This window comes from Epinephelus fuscoguttatus, linkage group LG9 (genome assembly GCF_011397635.1).
Source record: "Epinephelus fuscoguttatus linkage group LG9, E.fuscoguttatus.final_Chr_v1".
NCBI lineage: Eukaryota > Metazoa > Chordata > Actinopteri > Perciformes > Serranidae > Epinephelus > Epinephelus fuscoguttatus.
The window spans coordinates 7,523,400-7,543,828 of NC_064760.1; the positions used below are offsets into that span (position 1 = coordinate 7,523,400).

At 43.2% G+C, this 20,429-nt stretch overlaps 1 protein-coding gene across 2 annotated transcripts in view; it reads left to right on the forward strand.

The window, feature by feature from the left end:
* Nucleotides 1-12,277: 12,277 nt before the first annotated feature.
* ankrd50 (ankyrin repeat domain 50) overlaps nucleotides 12,278-20,429 on the forward strand; it is a 57,288-nt gene continuing 49,136 nt past the window's right edge. For both annotated transcript variants that reach the window (XM_049585418.1, XM_049585419.1), the window contains exons 1-2: nucleotides 12,278-12,501; nucleotides 13,865-15,015. In XM_049585418.1, the coding sequence (XP_049441375.1) occupies nucleotides 14,510-15,015 (506 nt within the window). In that variant the 5' untranslated portion in view covers nucleotides 12,278-12,501; nucleotides 13,865-14,509. The remainder of the gene's footprint in view (nucleotides 12,502-13,864; nucleotides 15,016-20,429) is intronic.

Consider the following 20,429-nt stretch of genomic DNA (forward strand, 5'->3'; position numbering starts at 1 on the left):
GTATAAGGAGTGTCTGCTGGAAGTTTCAGTCATCATTATTCAGCTGTTGGCTGCTGCTTTGAAACCAGCTTTATAACAAAGCTTCCTTTAGCTGCCTCCCTCAGCCTTTTCTCTCTTTGTGCTTCTGTCGCCTCTATTTATTGGGCACTGCCTCTGTAAACAATGTGCAACACCCAATATGAGCCTTTATTTATAGCTCAACATTAGCCCGAGCTAACCACAGTCAACAATTAGCCTTTTGTGCCGAGCAAATATGAGCACCAAGATGTCTAATACGACATGATGCCAAAGTAATGGCCTGAATACTGTCTGAAGAACATAGGCACAGACATCTTCCCCAAAGCTTACACAAATTTCAGTGACCTTTGCGGTAATTAGCTGATTTAGGGGGAACAAGTATCAGCAAAAAAACCCTTCAGCCCTAGTTTCAGTCAGACATGCAAAACAACCACAATAACTGCCTTCCATAGCTTAGTTGTTACACCACTGTGGAGCGGCAGCCAAGTCAGAGAGAAGAAGAGACACAAAGCAGAGAAGACATGGACCGGTCCAACTCAATTTTCTAAAGCAAACCTTGTGTCCCCGAGCCAAACCCCAATCACCAAATGTGCGTCATCGCGCTGTTAATAACAAGGTGGAGAATATTTCTGAATATTCACAAAAGAGGGAACAATCATGGCGGCTCATGCTGATCCAGCCTCCTGAGGACTATGACTTGGACCAGTTGGTATTTTGTCGGCAAAAGGACAGAAAAATTACTGCAATTATGTGAATTCAGCAGATTGGCGAGCGCAGGGGGAGGGGATATACACGTCGCTCTCGGTGTGAAAAATGGAATAAACAGAAACATGCGGCGTTGCAGTTTTCCTGTGGGGAGGGGGGAGGGGGGGCTTGTAACTTGGCTCCTGCTGATACTGGAATGGCAGTCAGATTGGAGAGTACTCGTGTTTTGCTGAGCACTCTCTAAGAACTGGCCACATAATATGTGTCTGTGTGCAACGTGGTATAAAAATATGCTTGTACTACTGAAGGCCTCTGACTGAAGGGTTCAGTCTTATTTATAGAGGTTCTATGAAACTAAACTGTAATGAACAGAGAAGGTGACGAACCAAAACTAATGCTGTGCCTCAAATTGGATACTTCTGTTAGTACACTTGCATGTAATGTACACACCTTGCACTTACACCCACCGGCCACTTTATTAACCTGTTGAACTGTTCGTAACACAAATAGCTAGTCAGCCAATCACATGGCAGCAACTCAATGCATTTAGGCATGTAGACATGGTGAAGACGAGCTGCTGAAGTTCAAACTGAGCATCAGAATGATGAAGAAAGTGATTTAAGTGACTTTGAACGTGACATGGTTGTTGGTGCCAGACGGGCTGGTCTGAGTATTGACTGGGATTTTCAGCACAACCATCTCTAGGGTTTACAGAGGAAGGTCCCAAAAAGAGAAAATATCCAGTGAGCCAAAATGCCTTATTGATGCCAGAGGTCAGGGGAGAATGGCCAGACTGGTTCAAGATGATAGAAAGGCAACAATAACTCAAATAAGCACTGGTTACAACCAAGGTGTGCAGAAGACCATCTCTGAAGCAACAACACCTTGTCCAACCTTGAAGCAGATGGGCTACAGCAGCAGAAGACCACACCAGGTGCCACTCCTGTCAGCTAACAACAGGAAACTGAGGCTACAATTCACACGGGTTTTCTCACCAAAACTGGACAATAGAAGATTGGAAAAACATTGCCTGGTCTGATGAGTCTGGATTTCTGCTGCCACATTCAGATGGTAGGGTCAGAATTTGGTGTAAACAACATGAAAGCATGGATCCATCCTGCCTTGTATCAATGGTTCAGGCTGCTGGTGGTGGTGTAATGGTGTGGGGGAGATTTTCTTGGCACACTTTGGGCCCCTTAGTACCAACGGAGCATGGTTTGAACACCACAGCCTACCTGAAGGCCAAAACACACCAGCGGTGTCATATGATGGCGGCGTCATTGACGCGAGTCAAGTGCCGCCTCTAACACACACAAAAAGCGTCGCGCTGCGGGGCGTCAACCAGATTTCTATTGCACACTCCAGTGTGCTAGCAACTCTGTGAGGCTGTACTTAGTCACAGCTCTGCTTTGAGCTAAGTGCACATGTAACATGCTAACACTGACAATGCTAACATGTTGATATTTGGCATGTAGGCATGATGTTTACTAAAGCCCCGTTTCCACCAAACACTTTCAGTACAGTACCTTTGGAACCAACAGTAACCCTTCTGACATGGTACCTAGACCCTAGGTCCATTTATCATTTCCATAGCAAACAGTTCTCTTAAATGTGGGCGGGGTTGTTGTCACTCACTGCTCCGTCCAGCACTCGCTGTATTTCCTCATCAGTGGTGACACAGATGGAAGTCTGCACCTTGTTCATCGTCCACAGAACGAGGCTGCACGTCGACATTTTCAGAACTAAATAAAACAGGCTGCAGGGAGAGTCTCTCTCCATGGGATATTTAAAAATAGCAGGTTTGTGCATTTAGTCCTTCTCAGGCAAGCTCAGGGGTTTAGTGTTGCCGGAGCCCACAGGAAGGTTTTTATTTTTCAATTGGGAGTTAGAACAAATGCAGTTCACATAACCCAACCGAAATTACTATTAATATACAGTGTATATATATATATATATTCAAACACAAGCTGAGGCTGATGATAGTGCCATTAGTTCTACAGATAGCTGGTCATAAACCAAAGCACTGGACAATAAGACATTTTGACCAGATGATGACATACACGAGAAGTTGAGGGACCACTAATTTATTAATCGATGGTGAAAACAATCGTTAGCTGCAGCTCTACAAGGTGAAACTCAAAACCCAGGCAGTTCATCTTCCTCCTGTCGTTCTCTTGCTTATTTTAGGAGCAGGCATTAGCAGATGATGTATCATGTAAGATCAATTGGAGTTTGTGATAACTCTGGAGGGCAATTCAATATATGGATTTGTTTCTCCCCTCTCTGCATCCACATGGGGCACCTCTGCGCACCCCACCCTGCATGGTAACACCAACACAACCACTCACACACCCAACACAGAAACTGGACAAAAACATTCAGTGAAGGAAGTTTATATAGCGCTCAATAATGGGAGTCCTTGGTGTAATATTTACTGATTTAAACACTCAGCAGGGAATCAAGCTTGATTTGTTACAGAATTGACAGCGGACAGCTGGTTTTATATAGAGAGTGTTTTGTTTTCCCCAATCAGCAGGCTTCCTACTGCTGTACTGCTGTTTTTCCTTACACTGTTATTATCTCAGTGCGGGGCTTATTTTGCTCTTCGATAAACCGAACAAAAAGATCATTATAATTTTCCTAAAATATTCCAAAAGGGACTTCTAATATGTTTGTGGGACTCAGTAATGAGGGTGTTTATTGGGACTTTATCAAACCTGGGCTTATTACTGCTGAGTTTTAAGACACTAGTATTTGGCTTGCAGTTTCTCTGTGATATTATAACTTAGACAGACACTTACACATTAATGGAATATGAATAACTTATGGGGTAATCAAGGAATGGACACATATTCTGACTTTTCTGGTGCTCATGGTTTCAGTAAAATGAAATCAACCAAGCTGTTGATATGTAGCTTCTCCATACTGGCAAAAGTTTAAACATTTATACTTATATGTGTGATCTAAACAGCTAACTAGAAGCTAGCTAACATTAGCTCAAGTGGGTAGTCAACAATCCAGTTTTATACGAATGAGACTTTGATTGTACTGCATGAGTTGTGTGAATTTGTAATGGATGTTTTGCTGTTGTTTAACGCCTATCCCTTTTACTTCAATTCAACAAGAATTATCTTATCTTTTTCGAGTAAAACAGTTTTCTTCAGGAACACAGTGTAACGCGGGATGAGAAAATGAAATAAAAATGTTCATTTAGGGGTGAAGTTTTCTTTTAAATTGTATTTTCTGGTCCAGTTGGAAGGAGGAGCAGTTTAAAATCTGCTGTTTTAGTGACAACATGCACTGTGCTGTACTGATATATACTCTTGTGCTGTATATCATGGTCAGATTAATCTGTTAGGGGGCCCCCGTCCCTCACATTTAGGAATGTGCACCATGTGAGCTCAATAATAAACTAAAATAACCAGGGGCAAAGTGGGCCCCTGGCTGCCTGGCTGGGATTCCAGTCGTGCTGCATATGTTGGTCATAATAAATAACTTTCACAGGCTTTGAACACTTGGATTCTGTGTTATCATTATTATGCAGTTAGACATGTCACCAGAGCCCTTTCACATCTTTTCCCTCTGCAAACCAGCCCTGATGTGCTAGTTGTATTAAGCTTTCTAAATCACAGTCATGCCTCTCACTGAGTCAATGTACAGTCATTCGTCTTCATCAAACAACGCCATCATTTATCTCAGTTAGACAATTGGCTTACTCTAAAAGTGAGGGCCACTCCTTGTGGTTTTGTAGCGTTTGCTACAAATTTGTTTGCACAATTACATTGTGACTCAAAATCAGAGATAATTATAATCACACCCTGCTGTCCCAGTACTTACACCATTAACGATATCTCTTGTAGTCTGGGTGCTCTATCTACTAACACCAAAAAGAGGCCCATAATCTGGGAGTCATTTTGACTCAGCACTCTGTGTGTTCCAGTCCCCATGTTACCATACTGTATAATATTCCAGTAAAAGATTTAGTACGTCCCAACACATAGTATATCAAATGCAGCATGCCAGAAATTGAGCATAGTGTTAGTTCAGACAGGAAACAATATCACATCCCAGCTACATCAGCTGATCTCAAACAGCCCAATCAACTGATGGAGCAGCTGATTGATGGAAGGGAGTCAGCTGATAGATCACATGATTCCTTTCTGTGCAATCAATTGGCTAATCTCATTCAGGGTGCCCTATTTAAACTGCTCTGGTCTGCCTACTGTTGCTGCTTCCTCTGCAAGCACCAGCTCCACCCCAGCTCCTCCTTTTCATGCTGTGTCTGACTTATCAATGTCATTTCTGTTTGTCACTGATGCTGCTCTGTTCTGTTCCCGGGGTGTCTTTGCTACTGCTCTTCCTGCCTTAGGTTTTCCATGTAGGCGCATGGAAGGGCAGGTAGACGTGCTCTCTCCGCCTTAGGCTCTCTGCACAGGCCCCAGGAAAGGCAGAGGGGCCCCAGAACAGAGCCATACCGCCAAATATAATACTGTAAATGGCAATAAAATTTTCTTTGACTAAAATGTTCCCGACTGAAATACCACTATGTTCTACTGCATCGGTCAGATTTTGCGTTATGCAAGCCAGCATGTTTTTCTGTCTATTCTGACCCACAATCCTCTGCGCAGTGGACGATACATCACATCAACTGAGCTGCAAACTGGTCTGGCATGTATACTACAACACTTTTGTTGTGTGCGCAGCGATTGTTATCAAAACTTTGTCGTCTGAACGCGGAACTTTACCAAAAAACGAAAATGAGACATTTTCAACGAATCGTTCTCGTGTAAACATGGCCTCAGTGACCTCTCTTTAATCTTGTCGTAAAACTCACTTTTATCATTTAGTGTTTTCTTAATGGATGGTATTCATTGTTACTTTTTATACTGTTTTATCCTGTTTTGTATTTTGTGCATGTTTTTTAGACTTATTATTGTTTTTATTGTAAAGCACTTTGTTGCTCTGAACAATGAACACTGAAGAATTCCAACTAAGTGAAGTTTCAGTTGGTTGTGATCTACCATCCTGACTGCTAGATGCCACTACATCCACCTAAATCTTACATACTGGTCCTTTACCCAGAGCCATGATCAATCTCTGACCTTAATCAAAGCGTTGACCTTGAATGCTGTGAGTCCCTGAACCTAACCATAAAAGGTGCAACAATGCCGCAGTCACCACGATCTTGTACTGCACCAGATTATTGGTTTTGTCCTTTGTCAGGTGTTGTGTCACACTCTGTTTCCACATTGATTCGTGTGAGCCTGCACATTAACCTGAACCAAACCTTCGCCCCATTCCCCATTAATCATCTCTGTGGCACCTAACCTTTAATGATAACCTTAATTAAACCCGGACTCCAAACACGGAGGGCAGCACTATTGGAAACACAATTTGAAGTGGAAACTGACTCCAGCACAAGAGTGGGATAGCTTCACCAGAGCTCAGACAGCATCAGCCGGGATCACTGTCAGTTATTAGAACCTACTGCAGCTACACCTCAAAGGAAAAGTCCCTGAAGTCCTACCTGGGGGAGTGATAAATAAGTTGTTAGATCAGCAGCCTCCAGTTCGATCAAAACACATCCCCGTGTGGATCCCTGCCGGAAGGAAGAAAAAAAAATCTCACATTTCTGCTACAACTTGCTCAGTTGCACTATTCCTTTTCTAAAGTGGCTTATGTAACAAATTTAATTTTGTTCTGCAGCTGAGGCTGAAATGCGCAGCAAACCGCAGGTCAGAGTGCTCACATCTCACTGAATTTCACTTGAGTTTAAAAACACAACAAGCTGTTTTGTTTGAGGGTGGGCTGTGATGAAACACAGACACAAAAAATGGACATGACACGACATGGCTGAGTTTCTTTTCTGCTTTTATTTCTCATTTCAGAATAAATCAGCACCACTCAGCCCAGAGGAAAATGTTGGTGTGGTACATCTCTGCAAACCACACATACATTTGTACATTTCATACTTATGTTGTCAACATTTCTAAAGTAACACAGTGCTGATCACATGTATACGAGCCGAGACCAACAAAACACAAAACAGGTCATTTTTTGCAAGACATGAGCGGCATTTTCAGCCATGATTGTGCCACCAGTGTGCCACTATAAAGCCAACCTGTTCCTCATTCCAAAGTCATCTGATACTGCCGCTTGGTCAGTGATTTCCTTGTCTGACACTAATGCAAAAAGGCATCCTTTTGCAGCGGTATGATATGTTGCTGGGCGTCATCAGTGGTAAACACCTCCAGACAGTATCAGTTTGAAATCCCACCAGATAACAATATGATTTAAAGGGAAATTTCGGTTTATTTCAACCTGTCTCCTATCGTCCTAAATTTGTTTCAAGTGACTAGTGACATAAAAATAATAGTTAGCATGTTAGCCGTTAGCCTAGATACAGCCGGGGCGCATAGTAGCTTCAGACCTGTTAAAACGTAAGTGAACGGGCGACCTTCAAGTGCAAAGTTAGTCCACTAAACAAGCTTTTTTTCCACAAAGACCGCCTCATATCGTTAGGATAAATGTCAGAGAACATATAGAAAACGACATGTAAACGTGTTGTCTTACCTCACTGGTGTGCTGCCATGTTTGTTTACCATCTAGCTCTGCTTTCCAAAGTGCGGCCGAAATCTCGCAAGTTCTAGATAAAGCCCAGCTGGATACTACTCCAGGTGGAGGCGTCTCGTCCTCGGTCACATCCAGACCTTGAAAATAAGGCTGCAACTGGTCCCATTCCTCGCAACAGAGGCATTCCTCTTCTGTGGGCACTGGGGCACAGCATTCACAGTCACACCACCAATCTCCAGAGCTACGCAGCCTTGCAGCAGCCATTCCTCCTCTCTCGTCCTCTACCTGTTGCGCCTCTCTCTCTCTCTCCTCCTCCGTTCTTCAATTTCACGAAGCTCTTCGTCAGTGTATTCTGACTCAAATAAATAAAGGCGGCCATCAAACTCTGCAAAATCAAATTCCTCCTCCACAAAGTCGAAGTCTGGCAAAAAGTCAGCCATTATTCTATAAATCTTTCATAAAATAAATGAATTAACATTTCAGGCTACTGTCCGGTCCTGCCTTCCAGCTGTTGCTGCTTGTTCTTGCGATATTTCGGCTGCACTTTGGAAAGCAGAGCTAAATGGTAAACAAACATGGCAGCACACCGGTAAGGTAAGACAACACGTTGTTTTCTATATGTTCTCTGACATTTATCCTAACGATATGAGGCGGTCTTGGTGGATAAAAAGCTTGTTTAGTGGACTAACTTTGCACTTGAAGGTTGCCCGTTCACTTACGTTTTAACAGGTCGGACGCTACTATGCGCCCCGGCTGTATCTAGGCTAATGGCTAACATGCTAACTATTATTTTTTATGTCACTAGTCACTTGAAACAAATTTAGGACGATAGGAGACAGGTTGAAATAAACCGAAATTTCCCTTTAAGGAGCTGGAAAGTCCCTATATCCAGTGGGTAGGTCCAACAAACATTGGACTTTCACCCAGGAGTCCACTGTTTGCTCCCTGTATGATTGTTAAGCCTAAACATGATGGGTTTTTTTCTCAACCTAGCCATGTGCTCTTGTTGCACAAGGAAAATAAACGTGACATCTATTGCACATATGTCTATCCTCATTTGCTCGTACTGAGGTTTCTACCAACTTTTTTTTCTCGTTAAAGGTTTTATTGGGGGAGGGGGGGTGGAGGTTTCCCTTATTCGCTGGGAGGGTCCAAGGACAGAAAGATGACTTATGCTGTGATGCCCTCTGAGGCAAATTGTGAATTGTGATACTGGGCTTTATTGATAAAATTTAATTGAATTAAATTGAATGTAACAGGCATTAATTGACACAGCATCCCAGAACAACCACAACAGACACAGGAGGATACCTAGCCCATCACACGTAGACATGAAAGTCCATTGACTAAATATTGATATTTGGAACCTGGTCTCACTCCAAAGTCATCAAAAACCAGCGCTTGGTCGGTGGAAACGTGGCGGGACAACAGTGAAAGGTAAGGCAGTGAAAGTCTGAGTATGGGAGCGATCACACCGAGATGAAACACTAGAAACGCGACAACAGTAAAACCATTGTTTTCCTATGATACGGCGCGTCTGACCGGCATTCAAGCGTCTTTTGTAGACACTTCTTTTTAGACGCACGTAGACGCTGAAAAGTTAAAATATTTTCAACTTTTTGAGCGTCAGACGCCAGTAGCTAGCGCGCATTGAATAAGCGCTTCCAGCGTTTCAAGCGTCTTTGAAGCATCTGCGTCTCTAGCGTCTCATTTTTGTGTGATCGCCCCCTATGGCAGGCGGCAGGTGTGGTGGATGGGTCCAACAACCACTGACTTTTACCTGGAAGGCTGGTGTTCGCTTCCCATAAGATTGTAAAGCCAAACATCAGACACCAAGAAAAAAACATTCTTTCACGTTGGCATGATAAGCGTCTGGTCGGCGTCTGGCGGTGGCAGGGGGAGACACGGGGGAACAACAGTCAAGGCAGCAGAAGTCTGAGTAGGGTGGATGGGAGCGGTGGTGGATGGGTCCAACAACCATCAACTTTCACCCAGGAAGGTGGTGTTCGCTTCCCATGTGACTGTAAAGCCAAACCCTGTTCTTTTCCCCTAAACCCAACCAGTTTCCTGTGAATTTATTCTGGAGACTGGGTTGAAGGACATTACTCAGAGATTGCTTGATAAAAACCCAGATTATCCTTCTTCACATTCAGGCTGCGAAATAAAGAAAAGCCTCCTCAAATTATTGTTTAAAGTAAAACATAATTCCAAAACACACACATCTGCCTGCTGCTCACTAACAATGACAACATCTGTCGTCTCAGCTGTGAGCTTCGAAACTCATCACAGCCTGGAAACGTTATTATTTCTAATAAATACTTTTTTCATTATTTCCCAGCTGATCTACAAACATACGTAACTAACTATGAATAATTTAATCAGTGTGGTAATGTGGGACAGAGGCTGCTCCAGTGTGTGGCTGATACTACCTGTGGCACTGATACCTTTCCATGAGTCAGGATTCTGTTGAGTTCAAGATATAGTTCATAAAGAGTAGGCTGATGCTTGTGTGTCCACTGCTGTATGAATCTGCACTGCTGTCCGAACCCACTCATCAACAGCCACGGGGTGAATGTTGCAAACACACAGCATCTCCTCCCTGACATGGAAAGCCTTGGTCAGAATGGAAACAGGGAGCTGACAAGTTTTACATCAGGTTTTTAAACATGAAAGATATTGCATCTCGTGTCAACTCCAAAAGCCATATTTCACTGTAGCATCAAAGAAACATCGGCAGCTTTCAACCCAGGAATGTTTGCACATTCTCTCTGTTACCAACCAGCCACCATGATGCATAAACACACGTTCACTAAAAAGTGTTTAGATTTTACCTTTCATCCTCAGATTTCTGGCTTTCTTAAAAATTAGTCGAAGTTGTTTTGATGCTGCTTTTAATAAAATATTTTTATGGCGGGATTTTATATGTTCTGTGAGATTGCGGAGGGACAAGGACGGCGGAAAAAAGAGGAACGTTCAGAGTGTTATGGGACTCATTATACATTTCAGTCAGGTCAATCAATTTATTTCATTTCACTGAGACGTCTACTCAGTATCAATACTGCTCTTCAGGAGGTCATGGGTACCATAAACAAACAAATAATAAAAAGTATTAAAACACATCAGTCAGTGCTGTGGGCAGGGCTGCAGCAAAACATATTTTAGCCACCTGGAAAGACCTAAAAGAATCAATACCAGTTTAATGCTGCTCTCAGACCTAGAGTTGTCTCCTTTGGTCTGAATCAGGGACTCATTTTGCTAAGTTGTATAATTGCCTAGAGTTGGTTCGTGTTCTCACGGCAGCATTTACAAGCGGACCAGATCAAATGCCTTGTGTGAGAAAGCTGCTCTTGATTGGTCAGAATTTCCATGTGGGAAAAATCCAGGAAGTAAAGCAAACGTTGAAGAAGAGTACACTTGCAAGATAAATGTGACACTTTCTAATGTCACAGTGGAGGGACAACTACGCAGGTTGATTTTAGCGCTGCTCATCGTGGACTATATTGCTGTCATTGTTCATTTTAGTCAAACCATACAGTTTGAAAACGAGGTGTTTTGATGCACACCTGAGTACGATTGCTGTGTTCACACCTGCCCAAACGAACCGCACTTAGGCTGGACTTAAACTTCCACATCGAATCAATGCTGTACCCCACACCATAGCCTGACTAACTTTACCTCGTGGTGACACAGACCTCCTGTCTATTTCTGTGAGCTGAAACCATTTCCCTCAGTGGAAACAAAGCTTTTATTTACTTTAATTTCACAGATAAGAAACAATAAATTGTGAAGACAATAAAGCCTCCACAAAAATATCATTTCAAGTCTTGTGTGTGATTTATCCTGGCTTCATATGAGCAGAGGAAATCTCTGCTTATCGCTAGGCTAATTTATACAATGTAAAATGCCATAGGCTGGTGCTAATAACGTTAGCATGTTGTATTTGTTTGGAAAACGTGTTTAGTATAAGACAGTTGTTTTTTCAGTGAACCGTGTGAGCTGTAATGGAGACAAATTTTGTAACATCACCTTTGTTAAATGTTGCTGTTGTCCCTGGCTTCATACGAGTAGAGGAAAAGTATGCTAGCTGCTAGGCTAATTAACATAATGTAAAATGCCATAGGCTTGTGCTAATAATGTTATATTGTTTGGAAAACATGTTTAGTATAAGACAGTTGCTTTGTCAGTGAACCTTGTGAGTTGTAATGGAGATGAATTTTGTAACGTTACCTTTGTTAAATGTTGCTGTTGTCCCTGGCTTCATATGAGTAGAGGAAATCTCTGCTAGCAGCTAGGCTAATTTATACAATGTAAAATGCCATAGGCTTGTGCTAATAACGTTAGCATGTTGTATTTGTGGGGAAGATGTGTCCAGATAAAGACAAGTGTTTGTCTGTGAATGCTTCGAGTTATAGTGAAGCTGATTTGTGTACTTGTGTTTGAAACGGTCATGTTTAATGTGTGTTTAATGTGTGTTTTGAATCAACTAAACTTCACAGCACTTCACAGAAACCCCATTGCAGACCAGTGTTTTTGGAGGTGTAACTGCAGAGTGACACAGACACACCACCACAAGTATAAATGCTGACAATAGTGTAGGCCACAGTGTACTCACGCACCAAACCAATTAAGGCAGTTTTGAAAGCACCCTGACACAGTGGACCTTTAAGGCATGGAAAAAAATTAACATTAGCATCCCATCTTGCTTGTTTTATGGTGTTTAAGTCGGGATTTTTATTATTTTTATTTTATTGATAAACTTTTAAATATATGTACTACCATAAGAGAAGTCAATGGAGATTAAATGTTTATTCTAAGAGAAGATAATAGATCATTTGCACTTATTTAACACTCAGTCAAACATTAGTAACCTCCTTATGGCGACACGTGGTGAAAACTCCAACTCCCAGCAGACGTTGCGCGGCTCATTATGGTGTATGCTCAGTATGCAGGGGAGAGAGATGTAGAGTGTTTGGAGGCGGAGAGTCAGTCGGCTCACTGTGGAGCTGTGTCGGGCAGCAGGAGGAGCCGCCACCGACACTAAACACCGATTCAAAGAAAAGACGCTTCCTAAATGCGATTTTACTCCTTTTAAACCGGAGGACACGGCTTTATACCTGAAGGCTTCTCATAACGTGGACAGAGAAGGAGCTGACTACGGAAACAGCAGCCTCCCCAAAACACACACCAAGAGGGAATCAGCGAGAGGTGAGAGGAAAACGGTTTGAAACTGTGGCCACAAACTGAACCGCTCCACAATTGGCTTAAATGAAGTTTAAGGGACAGTTTGTGTGGGCTGCAGTGACACCACAGGGTGTATTTAACATTTAATATTTGGGGGTTTTTCTCCTGAAAGCATGCAACTGTTCGCTGGGCTGTGTTTGTTAAAGAGGAGCCCCCATAGGTGTAAACTGTATCCCATCTGAAATGGGTGAGGTTTGTCTGGCCGTACAAAGACTTGTGCTGCCGGAGTGGATTCATGTCGTTTGATTGATTATTTGTCGCCTCTCGCCTGGAAACAACTGACTGTTGGTTTATTTCACATGTATGTGCTGAGCTTTGTGTCGGAGGGGCAGGGAGCGCCTTGGAAAAACAGAAAGGTGGCATGGCAGCCCGTGGTAAACCTTGTTATTTGGCAGCGGTACAAAGTAACCAGCAAGACTGTGTGTGTGTGTGTGTGTGTGTGTGTGTGTGTGTGTGTGTGTTTCTCCCTCTTTGAGTGTGTGTGTGTCTGGGCAATATTTGCATTTGCACCAATGTAGCGAGCAGACAGTGATGAAAGGCTGAATGAAAAGGTGGTTAAGCTTTAAAACAAAGCACCAGAAATCAAGAAGAGCTGACATTTTAATGCCATTTCCCCTCTTACACATCCATCATCATGGCACTTGAACACCACCTCCTAATCACACACTATCATATTTTCTGTTATAAAGATCTCTGCCACCTTAAAAACCCATTAACCCCCTTTTTTAGGTGGGGTTACATCGCACTTCCACCCTGTGAGTGCAGGGAAAAAGGGGTCCTCTCCTCTCATCTCCTCTCGTCTCCTCTTGTCTCTCCTCTTCTTTCCTTTCGTTTGGACTTTCCCCTTCTCCACAGTTCAGGACGGATGTGGCCTGTTTGGGATTTAAATCCACATAGGAAGGAAGGGGGGATCAGTGGATAGACTAGAGAAACTGGACGAACCCCTGCCAAGAATTCAGTTGTAGGGCAGGCGGGCGGTGATGTGGGATGTGGAGGATGAAAGCGACAAAACGTACCACCTTTTTGTTGCTGCAGGAACAGAGTTAACCCTTCTCTGTGGGCTGGAGAGTACCCACAACTGTGTGCATCATATAGTATAAAAGTGGCAAACTGTTGCAGCTTGTGTGGGAGATGTTTTGCTGCAGGAATATCTGCAACAGTAATGTGCATCGTAAGCCAATAACTGCACTGATTTACAACTTCCTCCCCTCCAAGACTGCATGTCAACAAACGTCTCCTCCAGTGAGACGGTGCATTAGCGTAAAGCATGAAGTTGCATTTGAAATGTGTCCTAATCTCGCCTTTATTTCTGTCTCCTGTTTTCCAGGGAAAGAGCCAGGCCTCGTGTGTTATTGGAGAGATTGACTCTGTCCTGGCAGTCTCCTCCATGTTAATGTAATGGAAACGCGCTTTGGTCACCCCCGGTAGCATCTGAAATGCATCAGCGGAAATATATCAGCAACTCCCATGGCTAATTGTATCAAGCGGTGGTGGCTTGAGTTTGCCAGTGGATGCACTCAAGAGCCGGGTGCCCTGCCATGCCCAGCGCCATGCTAAGGCGACACACTCATAATAACAAGGAGCACTCAGTTCATCCAGTGGGAAAGCTGTGGAAAAAGTTGGTGGAAAATCTATGGTTTGAGTCTCGATTTTGATTTCCTCCTTTTTTTTTTTTTTATTTTGACCTAGATATTCTGTAACGCACCGTAGCTCGCCTGCTTTTCCTGCCATCTGCAGCAGCTCTGCCTCCTCCTCTCTACTTTCACTCAAGTTGCATTCACTCGGGCTTTTTCTTAACATCAACGCCAAGGACGGTGAGACTGCAAGCTGCTCTCTGAGAGGCACATTTTCACCTGGCGAAATGGATGTTCAGATTTACAGCCGACCTTTGCTGGAGTTGAAAATGTGAGGGTCAGAATGGAGGGACCCCTATGAAGAGGAGGAATAGGTGGAACAGCAGCACGAGATCAAAATGGCCCAAACCAGTTTGCTGCAGGGGAAGCGCTTTTACTGCCGGGAGTGGGTCTTCCATAAGATCCAACATTGCCTCCAGGAGAAAACCAACAACCTCAGCGGAGTGACCAGCACTCCCAGCAAGCAGCCCCCGCTGACGCCCGGCGGGGGTGCGTCCAACCCCGGCACCTTGACAGCAGGATCCACAAAGTCAGGTAGCTCCTGGGGGGTGTTGCTGGTGGGGGGTCCAGGCAGCGGGAAAACAGCACTGTGCACGGAGCTGCTGTGGCCCACGTCAGCCCAGGGAACACACCGGGGTCTGCAGCAGCAGAGCCTGGCCTTCCACTTCTGCCGGGCGGACGACTCGGACACGCTGTGTGTCGGCGGGTTCATCCGAGGTCTGGTGGCTCAGATCTGCCGCAGCGGGCTGGTGCCGGGATATGAGGAGAAGGTGCGCGACCCAGCTGTGCAGAGCACTTTGCAGCCTGGAGAGTGTGAGAGGAACCCCACAGAGGCTTTCAAGAGGTAAGGACGAACATGCTCACACAGTTATCGCAACTTCCTTTCCTCCTACTTACTGTCAACTACAGTTAAACGATTTCACAGATAAGCTCGTCTTGAGACAGACGAGGAGCTGATCCATCAGGTGATGGTAGAGCTGGACAATATATTGATATTAATATCGTTAGGAGTCTAGATAACGTACTAAATTTTGGATATCTTAAGTGTCGTCTTTCTCTAGTTTTAAAGGCTGCATCACGGTAAAGTGATGTAAATGTCTGAGCCTATCAGACTGTTCTAGCTGTTGTATCATCTGCCTTTACCCACATAGTTATTATATCCACATTACTGATTTTTACTTGTTAAAAATATTGTGATATTTGACTTTCTCCTCATCACCTGGCTCTAAGTTATGGTTGTTTAGCTGCTCAATGGAGAATGAATCAATAGATAATTAAACAATTAATTGTCAGTTATCAAGCAAAACTGCCAAATAATTGTTTCCCAGAAATTAATATTTGTTGCTTCTCTCTTTTTTTATGAATATTTACCAGGGATGTGCACGATTAGTCGATAAAACACTGCTACCCTCACTGGACGTCACCAAAAACACCATCAAAATATGATTTGATTATTGAAAAATGCGATTAACTACTTCAGATGGCTCTCATAACATATGCAACATTTTTTTGGACAATATTTATCCTTAAAGGTGAAATTGTGCTCCGAGTGTTTTCTTACTGTTAGACGAGTCATTTAGTCTAATGGTGTGTTTCATTTCTACTGGGATGTCAGAATTCACGAGTTTCCATCTAAAATTTCAACTGGAACACCCCCTGATGTCTGATTTCCAACTCTGAAAGTTGGAGGAACCTCACCAACCCCGACTTCTGAATCCAATATGGCTGCTCTGTGCATCAACAGTAGTGAAAGCTGTAGTATTATAGTGTTTATTAGCACATTAGTCTCATTAAAACACGTAGTCCTGTCCAGCTTCCGTCTGTGAACGTGTTGCTGTAGTGTCGCTACTGGTACCACCACCGACATCTTGGTTCTCCCACATGTTGTATCAGGTGTGATGTTATTCCCAGCTCCAACCTCTGACTTCCAAGGTAAATGGAACGCAGCATAAGTTTAAAATGCATTTAAACGTCAGGGGAAATTAGTCATTAGGAACTGAATATCCTTGAGTTTTGGATAAAACTCAAATCAAGCCTCAAATCACCTGTAGTATAAGTTGTTAGGAACAAAACTCTGCGTATATTATTTGCTGTCCATGTTTATATGGCACATTTCATATGTCAAGCGTAAACTCAATGTGCTGAAGATACATCATACATGACAAACATAAAGTATCACATAAGATTAAAAAGCAATAAATATATAAAAACAAGCAGGACATGATGAAAACAAACAAAACAAGAGAGTACTATATTATCATTATTCTAAAAAAAAGGAAGATAACAATAATAATGCTAATTCCTAAAAGAAATAAAATATACATTAAAGCTTGTGAAAAAAAGATACGTTTTTAGTTTACTTTCAAAAGAAAACACTGTTTCAGCAGAGCATACTTCATGTGGAAAAGATTTCCAGAGAAATGGACCATGATGAGCTGATTGAGAGTTGATTTCAGGCACAATGAGTCGACCTTTATTTGATGATCTAAGGGATCTCTCTGGTGTGTACTCTGTGAGCATGTCAGCAACATAGAAAGCAGCTAAACCATTAAAACATATAAAAACAAAAATAGATTATATAGTAATATAATGAGTACCATCTGAAATAAGAACATTCAGATTTAAGCTCCTCTGGTGCTCCCAGGTAGTGTTTGAAATCTAGGAATCTGCTTTGCCTAGAAATGTAAAATGCAGCCCCTCCCCCTCTGCTCCCTCTCCACCTCCTGACCCTGATGCACCCCTCCCCCTCTTTTTTTTTTGACTGCTCACACTCACCACATAGCTCCGCCTCGGCAGCCTCTCCACTTTATTTGATGTCATGGTTTTGTTGGTTTTCCCCCCTGGTGTGGCATGCTGGGTGGGACTGTCCCCACTTGGCTTCCGATTCAAGAAAGGTCAGATATTTTTAAGTCGCAGCCGAGCTCAGGTGGTCGGAGACTCACGAAGACGCAGCTTTGAACTGCGACTGACTCACCGACTGACTGACTGACCTGAGAGACTGCAGAAAGACGAGGTGCACATGCGAAACTGAATTACAGTAGGCTTGTGGACTTCAGCGCCCTGCCCGGGCATGTAACGCGATCAAGATGGACTGTTATTGTAAGCAGAGGCTTTGAGCGGAGCTGCACGTGAGCTTGTGTGTATGTGGGCTCCACGCATGACTCGTCGACACAGTATAGGTCAGGCAGTGTATGCAACACAGGCAGGAATGCAGCACTGAACACACATGCACGCTTCTTGTCTGGCCATCTGGTGACGCTTATTGCACCATCTCAACATCACACACACACGGGGGGGAAAAGTAGGTCAAACGTTCAGCAAGGTAAATAATTTTTTTAAACGCTCACCAGAGTCAACAGCTCAATCCACGCTTTTTCCCTAGGAAGTGAGTGCTCGTCTTGTCATCTGCTTGTAATCACGCCGCCTCTACCGACGACTCTGACTCCAGTTTGACCCTCTCAGATAAAAGGCAGGTTATCGTGGGGACATAAACAGAGACTGAACCCAGCTGGAGCGGACTTCTCACTTCAGATCTGCTCTGTGTCACGCAGGAAGTCGAGGCCCTTTCGCAGACAGTCACATTTGCTCATCCTCGCCGCATGGAGCAAATACTCCGCTCCGAACCTCAGGCCCTAAATCTGCGGACAACAAAGACACCACGCTTATCGCCGCAGCCTGTTTTGTTTGTGGGCCAAATAAGCACTTTGGTGAATGCCTTATCGCCATCTCAGGTGTAAAACCGTTCCAGGCACTGTTGTACACAAATAATCTGAGCGGCTTCCCTGCTGTTGTAGATGCTATCTGGTTTCAGGAAGCCAAGATTGTCGGCTGTATCTGGCAGTGACATTTAAAAAAAAAAAAAAAAAAAAATATATATATATATATATATATATATATATATATATATATATATATATATATATAAGAGCGAGAAATGGAAGGGTGTAAAACTTTATTATTATTCCAACATTATGACCAGTAATTTACGTCAGGGATAAAAACTCACAGAGGGGTGCGTGCCTCGTTTTGATTGCACCAATTCAGGCCTGCACTTTACTCAATAAAAGTTATACAAGTTTCATTTAGTTAAGGGTCTTGTTTAACACAGATTTTTGGGGAGCTTTTGACCCCCTTCCAGCTGTGATTTTAAATGTTAGTTAGTGAGTGAATGCAAGAGGCCCCTGTCGAATTCTTCAGCCCAGTCAAAGACAAACAATCTGTTTGTTGTTAGTAATCACCAGGGCTGTGTTAAAACATTGAAACTGGTTCAGACACGGGTTTACGTCCAAGCTCGGCGCAACTTGATCACTGCTTTTCCCATCTGTACATCTGCAGCCACAGCCAGCCAGAGTTTGGGCATTTTAAAGAGAAGTTTTGTAATTTCCTATCAATAAATTGCAGGTTCCAGCTTCAAAAATGTGACTGTATGTTGGTTTTCTTAATCTTCACTGATAGTAAAGTGAATGTCGTTGTGTTTGGGGCTGTTGAGTTAGATAAATCATCAGTAGAAGATGTCACCATGACCTATAGGAACCTGTGATGGGACGTTTTTAGTATTTGTTCATTAATTCATTAATTAAATGTAAAGAATATAGATTAAACATAAGGTTGGCAGATCAGTTTTGGCATCATAGCATAGTGAAAGCATATTGTAATTCAACTGGTCTAAGAGAACACTAGACTCCTGCACCTCCTCTTGGCTCTGGTTTCAGGCTTTAGAAAATCTAGCCCGTGACGGGAGGTTTGGCAGACCACAGGTCGTTTCAGAGAGAGAGGGCGTTCCTGTTGGCTGTTCTACAAATGCAGATGTGAGTGCACGTCCCTTTGGTGAGAGCCTGATTCAGTGGTGGAGAATCCAGAAGGAATGCAGAGAAAGTTGCAGCATTGACAACAACTGCCTTCACTGCAAAGACACCCAACAAAGGAAGACAGACTCATCAAAAAGAGAGTCTGACAAAAAACAAAATTCAGTCAGGACCACTTTAGTCAAAGAAAACTTTATTTCCATTTACAGTGTTATATTTGGTGGTATGGCTCCGTTCTGGGGCTCCTCTGCCTTTCCTGGGGCCTATGCAGAAAGCCTGAGGTGGAGAGAGTACACCTCTCTGCCCTTCCATGCGCCTACATGGAAAGCCTAAGGCAGGGAGAGCAGCAGTAAAGACGCCCCAGGAACAGAACAGAGCAGCATCAATGACAAACAGAAATGACATTGATAAGTCAGACACAGCATGAAAAGGAGGAGCTGGGGTGGAGGCAGGTTGCAAAGCAGCTTGCAGAGGAAGCAGCAACAGTAGACAGGCCAGAGCAGTTTAAATAGGGCAATATGGCAATATCGTATTGATACACAAACCAAACTGCCATGTATTGTTTGTTTTTTTATTTTATAAATGTTTAATATTACAAGTACAAATTAAACTTTAGGTAGCCTAATACAATAGTAAGGTCACCTACTTTTTCATTTTACAAGATACGTTTTGCTGCTGCAGTATAAAGAAGTGAAGTGAGATGGACAGACTGAAACCTTTTTATCCAGTTGGATTAAACTGATGTAGATAAAGATTTCCTTTTGGGACACAATTTACAGTTGAAAAAGGGTAATAAATCGCAATGTGTTTTATCGCAATACTACAGTACAATATTGCAATAATATTGTATCTTGGCTTAAGTATCGTGATAGTATCGTAGGGCCTCAGGTGATTCCCACTCCGGGTAGCCAACGTTAGCTAGAGCAGTGGTTCCCAACTCGTGGGTCGTGGTCCAAACGTTTGTAAGAAACACGCTTTTTTTTAAAAAATTTATTTATTATTTTTAAATACAGTGAATTTCCGGCACAGAGCTCTTATTTTGAAGTGCCATTTCTTGCTGTAGATTAGTGACTAACAGACCGCTACTTGACAGAGACAGCAAACTAACTCAACGACACGGCCAAACACAAGTATGACACTAAATGTATTAAACTGTGTGGACCTTGAACTAATGACTAAGGAGAAATCTGGAAACTGTGGCTGGACCAGTTGGGAACCACTGTGCTAGAGGCAGGCATCGACGCTGTGATCCGCGGTGCAAGTATCTTCAGCCCGCTCTCCTCCTGTGAAGTCCACAGCGGCGGGGAGTGAGGCGGATGGACTGTGGGGTGGCTGGCAGCTAATTCTTGTCTCATTTGTAGTCTGATAAACAGAGAGAAAGTGGTGCAAGGAGGGGCTGAGCGAATGAGCTGCTGGCAACTGAACAATGAATTAAGAATAAATAAATCAATGG